This window comes from Antennarius striatus, chromosome 2 (genome assembly GCF_040054535.1).
Source record: "Antennarius striatus isolate MH-2024 chromosome 2, ASM4005453v1, whole genome shotgun sequence".
Classification (NCBI taxonomy): Eukaryota; Metazoa; Chordata; class Actinopteri; order Lophiiformes; family Antennariidae; genus Antennarius; species Antennarius striatus.
In genome coordinates, this window is record NC_090777.1 from 26,745,980 (window position 1) to 26,762,126 (window position 16,147).

At 42.8% G+C, this 16,147-nt stretch overlaps 1 protein-coding gene across 2 annotated transcripts; it reads right to left on the reverse strand.

The window, feature by feature from the left end:
- Nucleotides 1-8,639: 8,639 nt before the first annotated feature.
- LOC137588121 (potassium voltage-gated channel subfamily A member 3) lies at nt 8,640-14,756 on the reverse strand. 2 transcript variants are annotated; one of them, XM_068304970.1, is made up of 3 exons: nt 11,540-14,756; nt 9,669-9,752; nt 8,640-9,538 (listed from the first exon to the last, which is right to left on the reverse strand). In XM_068304970.1, exon 1 carries the CDS (start codon nt 14,549-14,551, stop codon nt 12,986-12,988), a length of 1,566 nt encoding a protein of 521 aa, XP_068161071.1. In that variant the 5' UTR covers nt 14,552-14,756; the 3' UTR covers nt 8,640-9,538; nt 9,669-9,752; nt 11,540-12,985. The 2 variants fall into 2 exon arrangements, with proteins under 2 accessions (XP_068161071.1, XP_068161062.1); XM_068304961.1 differs by having other exon boundaries at nt 8,640-9,541.
- Nucleotides 14,757-16,147: the final 1,391 nt, after the last annotated feature.

The window sequence follows — 16,147 nt, forward strand, 5'->3', positions numbered from 1 at the left end:
AAAGGCTACAATACCTGTGGTACTATGTAACGGGCCCTGCAGATGATCCGGTCAAAATTCAGCACTCAGAACCAGATCCTCTCTGCTTGGCCATATTTCTCCCACAGATCCGACTCTGCAGCGGCGCAGCGGTGGGAGTGCGCTTGGTGTGTGTGTGTGTGTGGGGTGGGGGGGGGTGCAGGGTGCAGGGATGCAGGGGTTACCTCCCTCGCCTCGATGACCCGCACACGCACGTTGCGATGCAGCTAGTTGCTGGGTGGGGGGGTATTATTATGGTGGTAAGAATAAAGTGATACATCGTTAATTCAATTCGGTGAAGGTTTGGCACCGGCGTTGCGTCTCCGCTATACGCCGCCTGCAACGTCAACGACGACGGCACCCGACCAGCCTGCTTTCTGCGGACACTTCAGGAAAGGGGGGGTTGATTTTGGTGTTTCTCGTTTGCACACATGCTGTGACAGATTCTATCTGCAGCAAAATCACCTGTATGAGCCCTAAACACTTTTATATGACGTTAAAATTTATTTATTTTTAATTTGGGGGAAGGGGTGGGGTGTTGATTTGTTAAAATGTTTTCTTTTCAAATGCACCTCCATCTAAATTACCACCATCTTTTTTTCCCTCTGATTGGAGGAATATCCACATGAATCCACCAGTGATTCACGATAGTAACAAATGGAGGCTTATGTTCTCAGACTGTTCCGTGCTATAACGCACATCTGATGGTGATTTTTTTTTTCTTTCTTTCTAGATAAATGTGAGACAAAAGCAGCCAAGTTCATGCACTGACATATTCACATATTACATCACAACGTTGTAGTTTGTTTGGGGGTTTTTTTTTTTTTTTTTGGCAAGCGCGACTGAGTTAGTTTGGAGTGGCAGGTGCAAGACATGCTTAAGCCATTTGCAGCCTTCTCCCTGTCATGGGCAGCCACATTCGACTCCATGCACTAAAACAAAAGCAGCATAGCATTATCTGTCCAGACTTACAGCATCATTTCAGATAATGGCACATGCAGTAATTCACCCTGATTCTTTTTGGTGCTCAGACGCATTTATTTTTATCCAGTTTGTCTCCTCTTAAAAAGATGCCTTGAGGTCGTCATCAGTCCATTCCTTCATATTTATCCATTCTTCGCTTATTTAACTAATCTGTCCAGAAGCTCTGCCATCTCATCACGACAAACTGTTCTTCCCATGTCTCTCATATTTCACCATAATTCACTATAGTTGAGACGCGTGGGCTGCAGCAGGGCATCGCAGCGCATACTAAAAGAGCTTAATGCGCGCCTCGCCCCATCCCTTTGCGCGCCCCCCCCCCGCCACCCCTCTTCCCCGACACTCCTGCTCCTCGCTGCTCCACATTAAAGGGAAAGCATCGCCCACCACAGGGTGGAAACAATTTTCAAACAAACGTGAATCTCAAGAGAAAACAGAGAATAAAAACAATATGTAAATATCTACAAACGCACCACATGATGAGCAAGGCGATTTTTCTTTTCAAAATGTTCCTGTTCGTGATGGACAAATTACATGCCCCCCCCCCCCACACACACACACACAAATTATGTAGTACTAATCTACTTTGATCGGGAAAAAATAGAAGACAAGACGAGAAAACAAGAAATAGCCGGCCCGGGAAATCCTCTTCTGACCTGTAATGAAGGCAGTGAATTGATTATATGAGATACAATTATCGGGAAGGTCTGTGACCGCTGCGGGTCAAGAAACAATTACCTGCTTTGTAACTTGCTGTCATGTTATATTATCATTTCAGATACATTATGACTTGAGTGCTATGAAAGCATGGACTCATCTGCTTGTATGTCTGTCTTTGTATTTTGTTTCATTTGCATGCACAAGCATAAAGTAATAGGTATACCTACTGTATGTCACCTGTTGAAAAGTCAGAGCGTGCAACACAAAGTTGCTACGAATGATGAAAGACCTGCGTTCTATACAGTAAATACTAAGAATTGTCAAGCATACGGAGGCACACGTTCACTTGCACTGAATGAAAGCCATGCAGTTCAATTCATTCTTTACTCCTCTGCTTAAAACTAGGCCAGGTGAAACCCCCAGCTTTGTCTCCGGGGAGAGAGTGCAAATTGCACATGGCAGAACAAGAGACTCCGCAATTCCCCAGCGAAACCTTGAGGGATACCACATGTGTTTTATTCACTCTGCTATTCTCTGGTGACCATGTACAGGTTCAACTTCAAACATATCGATTATAATGACACAGTGGGACCACAGGGACCGCAGTAGTTTGTCACTCCACATGGCCAATTTAGCACTCTGGTTAAAGGCCTCGGGGAGGGCTTGTCAACATTTTTCTTAGACAGAGTATTTGATAGCCACAAACTCAATAATCCCTGTCTTCTGTAGATGTAAATGTAGAGAGTCCAGCCACCGACATCCAGTAGCACCGTTACATTCACTGCAGTCATCAATCATCCAGTTTTGCTCATCTGAACTTGTGCATCACCATAATTTGTTGAATTATTCATAAAAAGGACAATATAAACTTGACTTGACACCAGATTGTTTAAATAGGATGAAAGGGGACGTCTTTTTTATTCTACTTTGAATAATTTAGCATACAGAGAATATAGGTCATGTTATAGGTCAGTGTTGTGACCCTGATTATAAGATTTTTGTTTAACCCATTCCCCCTGGTTTTAGGTGGTATAAATAAGACAGTAACTAACTATATAATAATAAATTACTCCTTATAACTCTTTATAACTCACCTTCTGTACACAGTGTAAAACAATTTTTTTTTTCCTCTACCAACCATTTTAGCTCCTCGGGTTCCCTCTCACCTTGAGGTTGAGCCAAGTCTCTTAATGACTCCATCGATTCTGTTTTGTGTTCAGCTTAGCAGACCAGATAGAACCTCGCGGAGAAACTTAAGAAATGTCTTCAAAGTGGTGTCCCCACACGACTTCTGTAGCCACGTATGGAGCCTTTCTTCACAAAATACATTTTTGTACTTATATTATCCACACTGTCATTTGTGACTCTTTTAGCCGACTGGGTCACTATGGCGACCTGGCAGGCAATACTAGAGAGTGGGCCAGCAGAAATCCATCCTGAGGACAGACTCCATTAAAACGCATTAAATTAATTTGATCTCATATACTCCCACTGGTAGTTTAGTTGAGACATATTGTGAAGTCATCAGTGTATTTGTGTATCAGAATGTGAGTCAGCAAACCTGCAAATCTAAAATCTCCACCCTTTTCTATGCAGCAGAAAATATGGAAGTGAGAGAGGGAGGAGGAGAGGGAGCAAGAGTGAAGGAGAGGAGAGGGTGTTGATCTAACGTACGACAGTAGACTGCATGGGAGGAGCTCCGTCCTGGGTGACCTCTGCTAGTGCTGCAGCAGGTGATCACTCACAAACTCCACAACACACACACATGCATACAAAAATGGAATAAGTTGCTTTAGACGCATGTACGTACACAAAAGATCAGAACAAACTCACACAAACTCCTTCTTTATAGCTACAAGACAAAGAACTTTATGGAAAATTAGGAAACGGAACTAAATTCAGAAACATAAATGCACACATATGTGGTTCAGGGTATTTAACTGTAGTGAGCTTGTCTGATGTATTTGTCATACAACTTGTCTGTTTTGTCTTTTGTTACATTTATATTCCTAAAAAAACAAAAAAAACAATCACTTTACATGCTTGGAAATCCACCTTCTATTCCTAATTAATCATGTCAGGCCTGAAAATAGCATCCCACAATAGGTATCCTCCTCCTTGACAACCAGCCAAGAACATAATTATCATTTTAGCTTTTTCATTTAGACCATCCATCTTTCTTTTTTTCCTCCTTTTCTCTCTCTCTCTCTTTCACTGCGTGTCTGCCTATGGGCTCTCTCTATATTTGAAAATTGACCTTGGACGTTCTCCTTCTACATGTCGAGAGCAAAGCACGACGATGACCCCCACTTATACGACGAGCTACGGCCTTAACTTCAGAGTAGAGTACTATCCTATTGATTCTGGATGTGGTTTCACTTTCTGGCATTTTCAGCCTTTCAAAAAAACAAGGACAGATCAATTACCTAACTCTGGATCTGTGGTTTAGCGCAGACAGGAACCTTTCGGAGTGTGATATCCAAACAGCATGACTCGGTATGCACTTCTGAGTATGTCTATTATTGGCAGATTTATCCTTACAATGATGATTGGCAGCGTTGTAGAAATCTCCCTCATACAGCAGAGAGGAAAACATCGACTGAATGTGCGGTGACAAGAAGGAAATCTCCCCTTTGCAAATGGGAGAGTAGAAAGATTAATAGATGGGGGAGACTAATGCAGTCAGCGGGAAATGCAGTTAGAGGTGTGTAGAAAATGAAAATGAAGGGCAGGGTTTTAACGATAGGAATGCAAAGGATATAAGGTCACAATGACAGTGATGAGTCATCCAGTAGAGTGCTCTCTCTCTCTCTCTCGCTCTCTCATTCTCTATTTTATTCTCTCAACCTCTCCAATGTCTGCCTGTTTGTTTTGACGCTAAAGAGTAAAATAACAGACAGCAATTTTTTCCTAACAGTATCTTAATTTTTTTTTTTTTAAATGCATTTATTTATTTTTTAACATCAGAATCTCACAGTGTGTGTCTGACTTAGTCTGTTTGTCTATAATACATGTGTCCAGATAGGTAGTCCCACTCTGTCTCTGTGCCTATAGATGACAGCTGGAAATGACCAGCCAATCAGCATCCAGAAATAATAGGATTTTCACAGAGGCATTAGCAACAGCGTCATCCTCCTCAGCAACCAGTCTCTAATGTAGAGATATCTGTCAAAATCAATGCAGCTGTATTGGATGTTTTAGGAGTTTTAATTTTGCTGTGTTAATCTGCTGTCTTTAATTTTTAAGAACTTTTTAAAACACCTATGACAGATATAATTTTATATCAAACACGACGCACACGGTGATAATGTTAAACCTACAGAGAATAATCTGTTGTCCCCGCTGACTTTATCGTGAAGAAGACCTTATTGTTGAGCTGTCTGCTTCGCAATTCAGTGATTTCAGTTCACCTCTTTCATAATGTTGTTCTCAGCTCGGCGTGCAGCTGTTTTTAGCAACAAACTCTTAAAACCCAGTGTTCTCTCCCAGCTCAGCACCAAACAGAACACTGACTCAGATAATGACTAGCTGGTGAGCATAGTGGAACGTTTGTACCTTAAAGAGCCTGAAAAGTCCCTAAGAAGTTTATAGAGACCAATAATACAGCTAAATAAAGAATAAACGTTAGACTGAGCAGAGGTACTTATCCGAATGAATGATAAATGCTTCACTGCTGGGCGAGTAACTGAGGAAATGTTCATCAAATCCCTTTAACACATGATAATCTGTTATTGTTGTGTTCACAACTTTTGTCCACAAATCGAATAAAAGAATAATTTATTAGGGGCTTAGAGTGATTTAGTGATTCCATCTTCCTAAAGATGCTGTAACACCATCAGGAGGCTAGCTGTTATTGACATTAATCTTCATATGGGTTGTTATAGTTTGTGAATTTTATATGTTAAATTTTTATTCAGACACACAAGAAGATTAATAATTTACAGTTTTAACATCAAGGTGATACACTTTTATATCAGTAGATGGTGCTCTGTATCTAGTAGAAATTGTTTTGTGAGGTTTTATCATGATTTTGAGATGATTTGCACTGACGTGTGTGAATTGACTTGGGATTTACATGAAGTGTTGTGGAGTTTATGGTTCTTATTAACCTTCTTTCCCCTTTGGTCTGGGGCCAGTACCTATTGGGACATCCACAGTGGAATTTGGTGACTGAGACGACTTTTGAACTTGAGCTTCAGAGAAAACTGCAATGAAGTGCGTCATCCGGTGTGTGTGTGTGTGTGTGACATCATCATGTCCACTGTCATCCTTTGATGGATGAGGGTCTTCCATCTCTCCGGGAGAGAGTTCCTGATTTGAATTCCAGTCGGCTACTAAAACTTTCAGAGTCTATTTATAACAGCTGTGCAACTGGCATCAGAGGCAACCTGAGTGAAGCAAAAAAATTATGAACTGATTGATGACTGCAGCAGAAGGAAGAAAATGTGAGTCCTCTGAGATGAAGGCGTGATGCAACTCCTCCTTCACCAATGATGTGCTGAGAGTTTTATTAATTCCAGGCACCTGAGGGGTGAAAATTAGTCAGACTGGACTATATTGGAGGAAAGATTTCCATGCAACCATTTGCACTTGACACGGACATACATTAGCTTTACCGTAGAAAGGCTGCTGGATCATAAAGTCTGGTACATTCAGAGAGATGTTAATTCACAAAGATAACTGTCAATGAGCTCAAGTGGTTTCACTGCGCGCAAATCAGGGGCAATGGATTTGTGTCATTGGCATTCTGCAAACAAAGGCCAGGAAATGGGATGAGGGCAGTGAAGAGGAACAACCAGTGACCGCGACAACAGGAGAGCCCCCCCATCCCGAGTCATTTAAAAGAAACCAATCCTGTAACAGCAAACACTCAAGGTCAACCGCCAACAGGAGGGCAAAAAAAACCACAGCTAAAAGGAAAGAAACACACGGTCCTGTTTCTACAGCTCTACAAATGTTGGTGGACTTGGAGGGTTCATTGATTATAGCGAAGAAAGCATGAATTGAAAAAGCACTTCCCAAAGTCCAGCCAATTGAAATTCTCCTTTCAGTCTTGCCCTTGGCCGTTTTTTTGCAGCTAATGGCACAGATTTTCCCGTTGATTGATGAGCAGATGTCTAAGCGCGGGTCTGTAGTGAGCGTAATGGGCAGGTTTGGTCGGATAATCTCTAACTGTCCTCTTGAAGGCAGCGATGAGTTTTGTTCAATAATCAAAGCAGAGTGAGGAGAGAAAGGTGAGGCGGATTATTTCAGGTTCAATCGGAAAAGCTTTAACCATCTGTGACATTTCATCTGAAGACCTTCTGTTCTCCAGGTCTAAATGCGGCGAGCCTTGTTCTGTGCTGTTAGCTTATGATTGAGAAATGTTTTAATTCCTCTTGTCCTCTTGTTGTAGACAACTCATCTGTCTGTGGGACAATACACAGATTCACTGCCAGAAAAACACACACACATATAGACGCACACACATGCATATTCTTATGCAACCCCTCCAGCTTAACCCAAAGGAAACAGAGGAATACAAACTAACATGCTGCTAAACCATCCATCCATCTTGGAAGCCATGTTGACATAAACACTGCAACAGTTGGTGTTAATACAGACTGCGTAAGTGGGGGAGCACCTCAGCGCAGGCTAAATCCGTCCTACGAGGCCTTTCTTTCCTCTAACAACCCTCCCTTGTTGCTATGTAGGTCTGGTTTTGATGACATCATAGGCGCAATTTTGCTAATGCAAATTAACGGAACGCATTTGCTATTTTTGTGATCCTCAGTTGCATCTTTCAGAATGCGATTAGCAGCAAAGCTGGCAAAGGACAAAGAAAATCGGTCTGCAAAGAGCCATAAAGACAAAACACTTAAGGGAGGATTTGTCCACGATCGAGTTGTAATGATAAACATTTAGTCTTGAACTACCACTACATTACCAATATACCTTCACAGACAGCCGGTTAGATACTTGTGGACACACAATAGCCGAGGGAGATGGCGGAGTTATTAGCGAGCCGGTGGGCTCGGCAGAAGCAATAAAGCACACTCGATCATACAAAGGTTGACAATGTGGTGGCTGCTAACCTCTGGTAGAATGTTAATATTTACCTCCTCCACAGAGTGATGATAAGAACGTTTCCAGCGGGCTTATAGTTCACAGCTAATTTCTCTTTGAGGCCCATGCAGGTCATACAGAACTAAAATGTATGGAAACCTGATGTTTTTTTCCCTTGAATTGGGAAATACAAGTTGAGGATGATTTTAATTTTATGGTTTATAAATCTGCCAGACAGAATGTCTTTATATTTGAATTAATTCCAGTACACTTTCACAGAGGACTGACTTGTCCATCCTGTGGTGGATCAGTTCAGCACAACAAAGCATCCTTCAGCTTCACCAGTGTGTGTTTCTGTACGTAGCTCTGCAGCCCTGTTAGTTTAACACTGTTATTTACTTCTGAAGTAGTCACCATGTGAGACACTGCATAAGAAAAATTTCCATCACCAGCATTTTAGAAAAATGGAACAATAATGAATGATTAAATCATTAAATATGTTACTATTTTTAATCGGAGTTCTAATGATATGTTTTTTATGTGAAAGCAGTAAAATTGATTGAGATTCCTACAGTCAAATTGGATCAATTTGCTCTGTCACACCTTTCCTATTAAAACGTAATAATAAAATAAAAATTTAAGTTCATTATAGAGCATATTGGAGTGAATGACAGAAATGGATTAACCGTCCAGAAAAACATCTACCCATAGAGGATATATTCTGTTTGACGTGTGTCTGATGCACCACACACACACGCACGCACGCACGCACGCACACACACACACACACACACACACACACACACATACACACACACAGTAAATAAAGCTGGGAACCAAACCAATATATTCTCTGAGACCTAATAATGAACATTAATGCAGAAAGCAGTATGTAGCCATTCTCAAATAATGACATTACAACTCATTATCTCATTATGTGGGTCATGTTTAAGACATCATATAATAACACAGAACAAATACTGGTATACACAGCCTCCGCCCCCCCAACAGGAATCCGTCCCACTGTTATTGAACATCAGTGCACAGAGAGCCAAACTCAGGCATGTGTATACATGTGTGTGTTTGTGTGTAATTGTATGCCTTTTAATTCTTCTCCAGGTCAAGGGAAATTGCTGTAACCAGCATCCATACATACATATATAAACATTGTATGTTGTGTGTTTCACATATTTGCAAATACAGAGCACACAAAGCTAAAAAAAAAGGCATATGGCTAACAGTCTTTGATTTATATCACAGTTTTAGATCAGCAAATCATAGTTGATCTCAGTCTTTGCCACTTTGGACTCCAAGCGGATTTATTATCAGTTAATGTCTGTAATGAATATCATTACATGGAAATATGAATACAGAATGAAGATGTATGTCCTTATAAAGTCCAGACGGGAAATATACTTTCCAAAATTGTTCTGTGTTTTATGAATGTGTCCATTTTTGCGGAGAAATGCTGGAGTCCAATGAACCGGTCCAAATGCAATCTGTCACCGACTGATTCAGTTTTCATGTTGTGTGGGTTCCACTCATGATGTGTTGACTTCAGAGCAGAAGCGGCTGTTAAATGGTAGCTACAAAACAGTACCTGAATTTTTTATATATCTGCTTTTCTTCCCGTTCTTTTAAAATTGCATTTTGTTGCCTTTTGGACTGGGGGGGCGGGGGTGTAATCCATGCTGGCGGAGACCTGCTGGGCACCGCTTGTGAGAAAACCAAGGTCTGATGACACGAGTCAGGAGAGAAGGGTAGGAGATGAGAAATAAATCCATTTCAAGAACTTTGGCCCATCAGGTCCAACAGGAAGACCAGAGTCATTACACTGCTGAAAAGAAAGAAAGATTACATTAGGTTAATGGATACTGCATACAGCTTTAAAACAAGAATGCCTTTATAAGACATTATCAGTGTACGTTAACTGAGTTCAATCATATCATATTTACTCTATTTACCTCTATGGAATGCAGTTCAAATGGGTTCATCAGGGGTTCCAGGAGGTCTGTGCAAAAACAAAACAAAACTGGAGCACTTTCACCCTGAAAGAGTAATAAAGAAGAAGATGAGGATGAGTAAAAGCAAAATTGTTTGAGCCAGGCCCATCACACAGCTCAGTGGTCTTATTAACAACGCAAGACTGCTTTTCTTCTCCCTGCTGTCTCATTACCACTCATGCAAAAATCAAACTGTAAACACTGTCAGTTCAGAGGGAGAGGAGAGAAGCCAGCAACATTTGAATAAAAAACTATGTCCTGTACTACACAGGTTTTATTTCCCATTAAGCTTTTTGATTGGGGGAAATAGATGTTAGTTCAATGGCCTACTTACAACAATTTACCCTTACGAGAGCATCAACTAAATGACATTGCTGTGGTGGCCTGAAAGAAAGAGGTACACAAATAAAAAGGGTGTTTACAGCCTGTGATGACAGCACAAGGCAAAATCAGATGAAATGTGAAAAAGTGCATTAGAAAAGGTGGAGACAGTAAGAATGAAAAGAAGTGTGTCGCTTATGTTTGTATCTATAAGAAAATCCACCCTACTCATGCCCACAATAAAAGCTTCCACACTGGCCAATCTATAGTCGCTATGTCGCTACCAAGTAGCTCTCATCTCCACCATAATATATCTTGCTTACTGATCAATAGATCAGTGTTTCTCTCCCAAGAGCTTTTATGTGTCCTGAGCAATGAGCAGGGCATTTCACCAAAGACATATGAGGGATTTCCCTTACAAAACATAAAATCAAGGTCAGAGGTCAATAGAAAAAGAAATAATCGATGAAGAGGTCATTCAATAGGACCTTCCATTTTAGCTTTAGGGTAAACCAGCTAATGAGACAGCCCTAATTATCACTCAACCATGGCTGGAGAGGAATACATACAATTAATGTACAACTACACCCACCCACCCACCCACGCTGAATGGATTCAGAACAAGGCTGTTCGCCAGATTCTTCATCCTGATGTTTAAAAAAAAAACCCTCATGGGGCCATCATAATGCATCTATGTCTCAGTAACAGTATCACAGTAATCACAGCGAGGGGGGGCACTGAACATAAATCTGCAGGTGTAGCAGACAAAAACACTGAGGGAAAAGGTCAGGTAGAAAACTATTGCAAATAATCATTTACTGTTTATTTGCAGAATGTAGGTCTCACTGGGTGCAATAGTAAAATAAATAAATAATTAAGTCAACAAAATCAAAAAACAATTTTAGATATTTGAAATGTGTTTCTCTTCCATAGCAATGAATAAATTACGCGGTCACAACGCACGGATCCCTTTTTCTATGAGTACGCGTGGGTGGCCACCAGGGGGCAGGCCTGAGAAGAGCTGGGTGGGTGGGTGTTATTGATGCCACTATTTATTTCACGAACAAAGTCAGCTGAAGGTTACGGACAACCTGGACGTACTGCAGTAACATCTACCCACTGCACACGCACTGCACACACGCACATACACACACACACACACACACACACACACACACACACACACCGTGAGGCTGCAAGAAATGCATTAATTAAAAAAGAGCTTTGGGTCTTTTATGTACGTTATATTTACTATGATACCAATGCAAGCATTGCACTTACTTGTTCCAAATTGCATCTGTGAGTGGGAATTTCATTCAAAGAAGGTAAAATTATCCTGGAAATAATACTCTACTGGAAAGACTAATTTTAAAAAATTGTAAAGAGCAAAAAAAGACAGAAAATGAAAGAAAAACCACCACCAACGACAACAAAAACAACATTTTTCTCGTGTCTGAAGGTAAATACATGATGCACAAAGAGTCGGTATCATAGCAGAGCGCAGAACTTACCAGTTTTATCAGTGGGACAGCAGCGACCTCTGCAGACCATCCGCGGTAGCGCACCCCAGGCAGACAATGAGCTCCCGGTACATTCAGAATTCCTCTCGCGTTCCGTTTCGTTCAACATCTCCTGGCTAATTTTCTCTCAGAGTTGCTTCGGGTTCATTTGCAGTTCACGGTGTTAACTTGGAAGCACGCTTTCTTACTCCAAAATTTAATTTTGTGCTAAGGTGACAGTTAGTGGGCACGGCGCTTGGCATGTTTGGGATAATATTTTACGCACACACACAAAACATTTTCAGTACAGACTTGAGTAAAGCTCTTTAGATGACAATCTCAGCTTCCAGGCCTTCTGTCTGGGAGGGTTACTGCAGAAACAAAGATGCCATGGCAACGATGACCGGGGTTACCGAGGAAACGACCGTCACCATGGTGACTGCATCACAGCGGGCTATATTTGAGGCATTCAAAGCGAAGCACGCTCCATCTTGATAGCTGCGTGCGTGCGTGCGTGCGTGCGTGCGTGCGTGCGTGCGTGTGTGTGTGTGTGTGTGTGTGTGTGTGTGTGTGTGTGTGTGTGTGTGTGTGTGTGTGTGTGTGTGTGTGTGAAAGCAATGTGTTTTCTTACACTCACGTGTCTAGAAGCGAGAATAAAACTGTAACAGTCGGTGGCTACGTTTATATAGTACCGTTTATAAATGAAAATAGCCAACCAGAACCGTTCATATCAAGGAATTATACGGGATTATTTTTAAAAAGACAGGAAACATTTGGACCAGACGTTAACGCACATTGAAGGCATAGCACGAAACGATCAAATTGAATAATATTTGCAGAACTGTGTTTTTCAGACATCACATGTTGTTGAAACACAGACACATATCTAAATGATTCTGATTATCATACACAGGCTATGACTGACGAATCACGACTCAAAAACGGATGTCAATAGAAAGTGAGTGTCCTTCGGAGCAGACGTTTGCGCTGCTCTCGCACAGTTTGGCTACAGCTTCGGTTACTACCTGTTGTGATGACACGTCGTCGGTTATTGCACAAAGCACAACAGGTCAATTCCTTCACTCGGAGAAGAATATTAGGCCTGATACTTCAAGGAGCTCTTTCTTTCCAGGCGCAGGTGGAACCTTACAAAAATATGGATTCAGATCGGTGACTTGAGAAATCCTGATTTCTTTGAACGGAGCACAAAGAAGCGTCTCTGAACAGACAGGGTTCGCTCTTTTGTTCTCCTCTCTCTGGATTCGTATGTTTTTTTGGGATGTTTTTCTTTTCTTTTCTTTTCTTTTCTTTTCTTTTCTTTTCTTTCCTTTTCTTTTTTTTTTACTCTCATTTGATCTACCGGTGCTTCCACGCACTGGTGCGCCACGACAGATCCAGCTGCGCGTTGACGCACCGCCTCCTCCCGTGTTCCGTGGGGCCACGACTCTTAAAATTTGGCTACACGTCGGTGAAAATCTTTTTGTTTATATTCACACAATTTTGAGAGTTGTTTTGCGGGGTGGTGGGAAAGTTAGGCTGCTGTTTGAAAGCAGTGTGCTCTTCTATCACCATATACTCGCTCTTGCTCAGTGACGAAGATGAACGCGTCTTCCTCAGCTCGTCTGTTTCCGCCAGCGGCTGACAGCTGCCCACGTGGAGGTACTGAGCCTGCTCCTCGCCCTCCGTCTCTCTGTGATAGAAATAGTTGAAATTGGAAACGATGACGGGTACAGGCAGGGCAATGGTGAGCACACCGGCGATGGCGCACAGTGACCCCACAATCTTTCCCCCGATTGTCACGGGGTGCATGTCACCGTAGCCTACGGTGGTCATCGTGACAACAGCCCACCAAAAGGCGTCCGGAATGCTGTTAAAACCCGAATCTGGGTCATCTGCTTCAGCAAAGAAGACCGCGCTGGAGAAAAGGATGACACCAATGAAGAGGAAGAAGATAAGCAGGCCCAGTTCACGCATACTGGCCTTCAGAGTCTGCCCTAAAATTTGAAGCCCCTTTGAATGACGCGAGAGTTTGAAGATGCGAAAAACTCGGACGAGCCGAATTACGCGCAGAATGGCTAATGACATGGCCTGTCCGTTTCCCTGCCTCTCCGCCAGCTCCGTGCCCAAGGTGATGAAGTAAGGGATGATGGCCACAATGTCAATAATGTTCATGATGTTCTTGGAGAACGTGGCTTTACTGGGACACGCGAAGAAGCGCACCAGAAGCTCGAAAGAGAACCAGATGATGCACAACGTCTCCACCACAAAGAACGGGTCTGAGAAAGGACTGATGAAAAAGGGGAGCGTGCCATTTATCAAAGGCGCAATGGTGATCGGGTCCCTGTTGTCGTCCCTGAATTCTGGCAGTGTCTCTAAGCAGAAGATGACAATGGAGATGAGAATAACCAGGACTGACACTATCGCTATGCCCCGCGCAGGACCAGAACTCTCTGGATACTCAAACAGCAGCCACACCTGTCTTTGGAATTCGTTCTCTGGCAACGGCCGCTCCTCCTCCTTGATGAAACCCTCATCCTCCCTGAACTTCTCCATAGCCTCCTCACCCAGTTCATAGAACCGGATCTCCTCCGAAAAGATGTCAATGGGTACATTAACGGGTCGTCTGATGCGTCCTCCAGACTGGTAGTAATACAGGATGGCGTCAAAGCTGGGTCGGTTCCGATCGAAAAAGTATTCGTTCCTGAGCGGATCGAAGTACCTCATCCTCTTCTTAGGGTCCCCCAGTAGCGTGTCTGGGAAGTGGGACAGGGTGTTGAGCTGCGTCTCAAAGCGCAACCCTGAGATGTTGATGACGACCCTTTCGCAGCATTCGTGGTCCGGTTCATATCGGTCCAGAGAGTGGTGGCCCGGAAGAGCCGCCGACTCTTCCAGCATGTTGTCACACGCCACGACCGTCATCACGTCGGCGTCCGTCTCTGTGTATCCGTGATTCACCAAATTGTCGCCCCGGGTTTTGTTGAAACTCGGCAGCGGTGAATGGAGGAGGCTGAGATGGTCGTCCATGCGCGGTGGACGGTGCGCGCAGGGGCTGCCGCCTCGCCCCCTCTGCGAACCCCGGTCATCCACAGCCGCCGTCTCCTCCACTGTCTCTCCCACACTCTCTCTCTCCGTTCGCTTCACTTTCACTCTGTTGCTGTTCCTGCCCACCGCCGAAAATATGGTTTATAATCGGGCCCTCCGCCCGCCCACGGCGTGCAAAAGGCTGGGTACCTTTTTCCTGACGTCCGCCAATCGCAGAACGCACCGATCTACACAAGAAGCAACAGACGGGCGTCATTCAACACCATCAGTCTGGGCGTGTCCAGCTCCTTCCTTCTCCCCCAGTTTTTCCAAACAGGCACGCAGACGCGCACGGTTAAGTACCAGGCGTGTACGATCAGTCCACTTTTAAAAACAAGGTCATCACCCATTGATGGTACATTTTCATATAAGTTGGTCATAAATATATCAGACGAATCCGATTCTTATTCCAAATAAGTCCCAAGGACGCAGCAGCAGCAGCATTACGCACCACCTTTTCTTGCATCCTTTGTTCATCCAAGACACGAATTGGGACGTGTGTCGTGATAAAATTAAACGGATCCTCCAAAGGAACTAGTGTGACATTTGTTTCCCGGTCACGCACAAGATAACAATACCTGGAATGACTGGAAATACCGTCTGAAATTCGGGGTGGCGATACGCGCAAACAGGTGCAAATAAAAGAGAGAGAGAGAGAGAGATGATAAGGAGACGAGAGAGGTCAAAAGAGTCGAAGGAGAAGAACGCGACGTGTTGCTCCAATAAACAATATGGATATGAATACCAGAATATTTAGAATCAAGATGTAAAGAATCCTGGTACTCATGATTTGAAAAGACAGACACACAACTCGACCACAATCACATCAGTCAGTTATTGCTTAAAGGTTAACGCGGTCAATTTGCGATTTGGCAACAAACCCAAATCACAAATTGACAGATCTGATTAAATGTTATCACACAGGCTCAGAAGGGGACAAATCCTTCAACCTGAGACCTGACCAGTTAGGAATAATCAACTCCAACCTCTTTCAGTAATTATCACCCACTTCACAATTATGAGTGTTTATTATCCCGGTGTAAAAGCAACAGACTCTGGAATGGTAGGCATCTGACAGATTGATGAATCTGATGTTGTTTTTCTGAAGTCACACTCCTGGTGGCTGCTGTCCGAGGTGCTGAAATACAGAACTTGTCAATGTTACCAACAGTTGTGGCTTTTTTTTTTTCATTCATAAAGAAATAGTTCAAAAGTTTAATGTAGACAAAACTATTGAGTTGTTTAAATCAACATGAGTGGGAGGAGAAAAGGCACAATCTAGTAAGTAAACCAGGTGGTGGAAAGACCTAGAGGTCAGAGGTGCCTGTGTGTGCACTATAAGAACCATTTCTGTGTCGTTACTGAGGATAAAAACTGAATTATTTGGGGGAAACAGCTTGTGGTTTCTACCATTTATTCTATTGAAGGCTTTTCTAATTGCCTATGGACAGACAAGCAGTCTTTAATAGTGATGTAGAACAAACCGTTGAAGCAAGAAGGTGAAATCTGGCATCACAAATACTAAAAAAAATACCACGA

What these genes read in the sequence shown, in the direction of transcription:
- LOC137588121 (XM_068304970.1), bottom strand. Translation starts at nt 14,551, where the DNA reads ATGGACGACCATCTCAGCCTCCTCCATTCACCGCTGCCGAGTTTCAAC.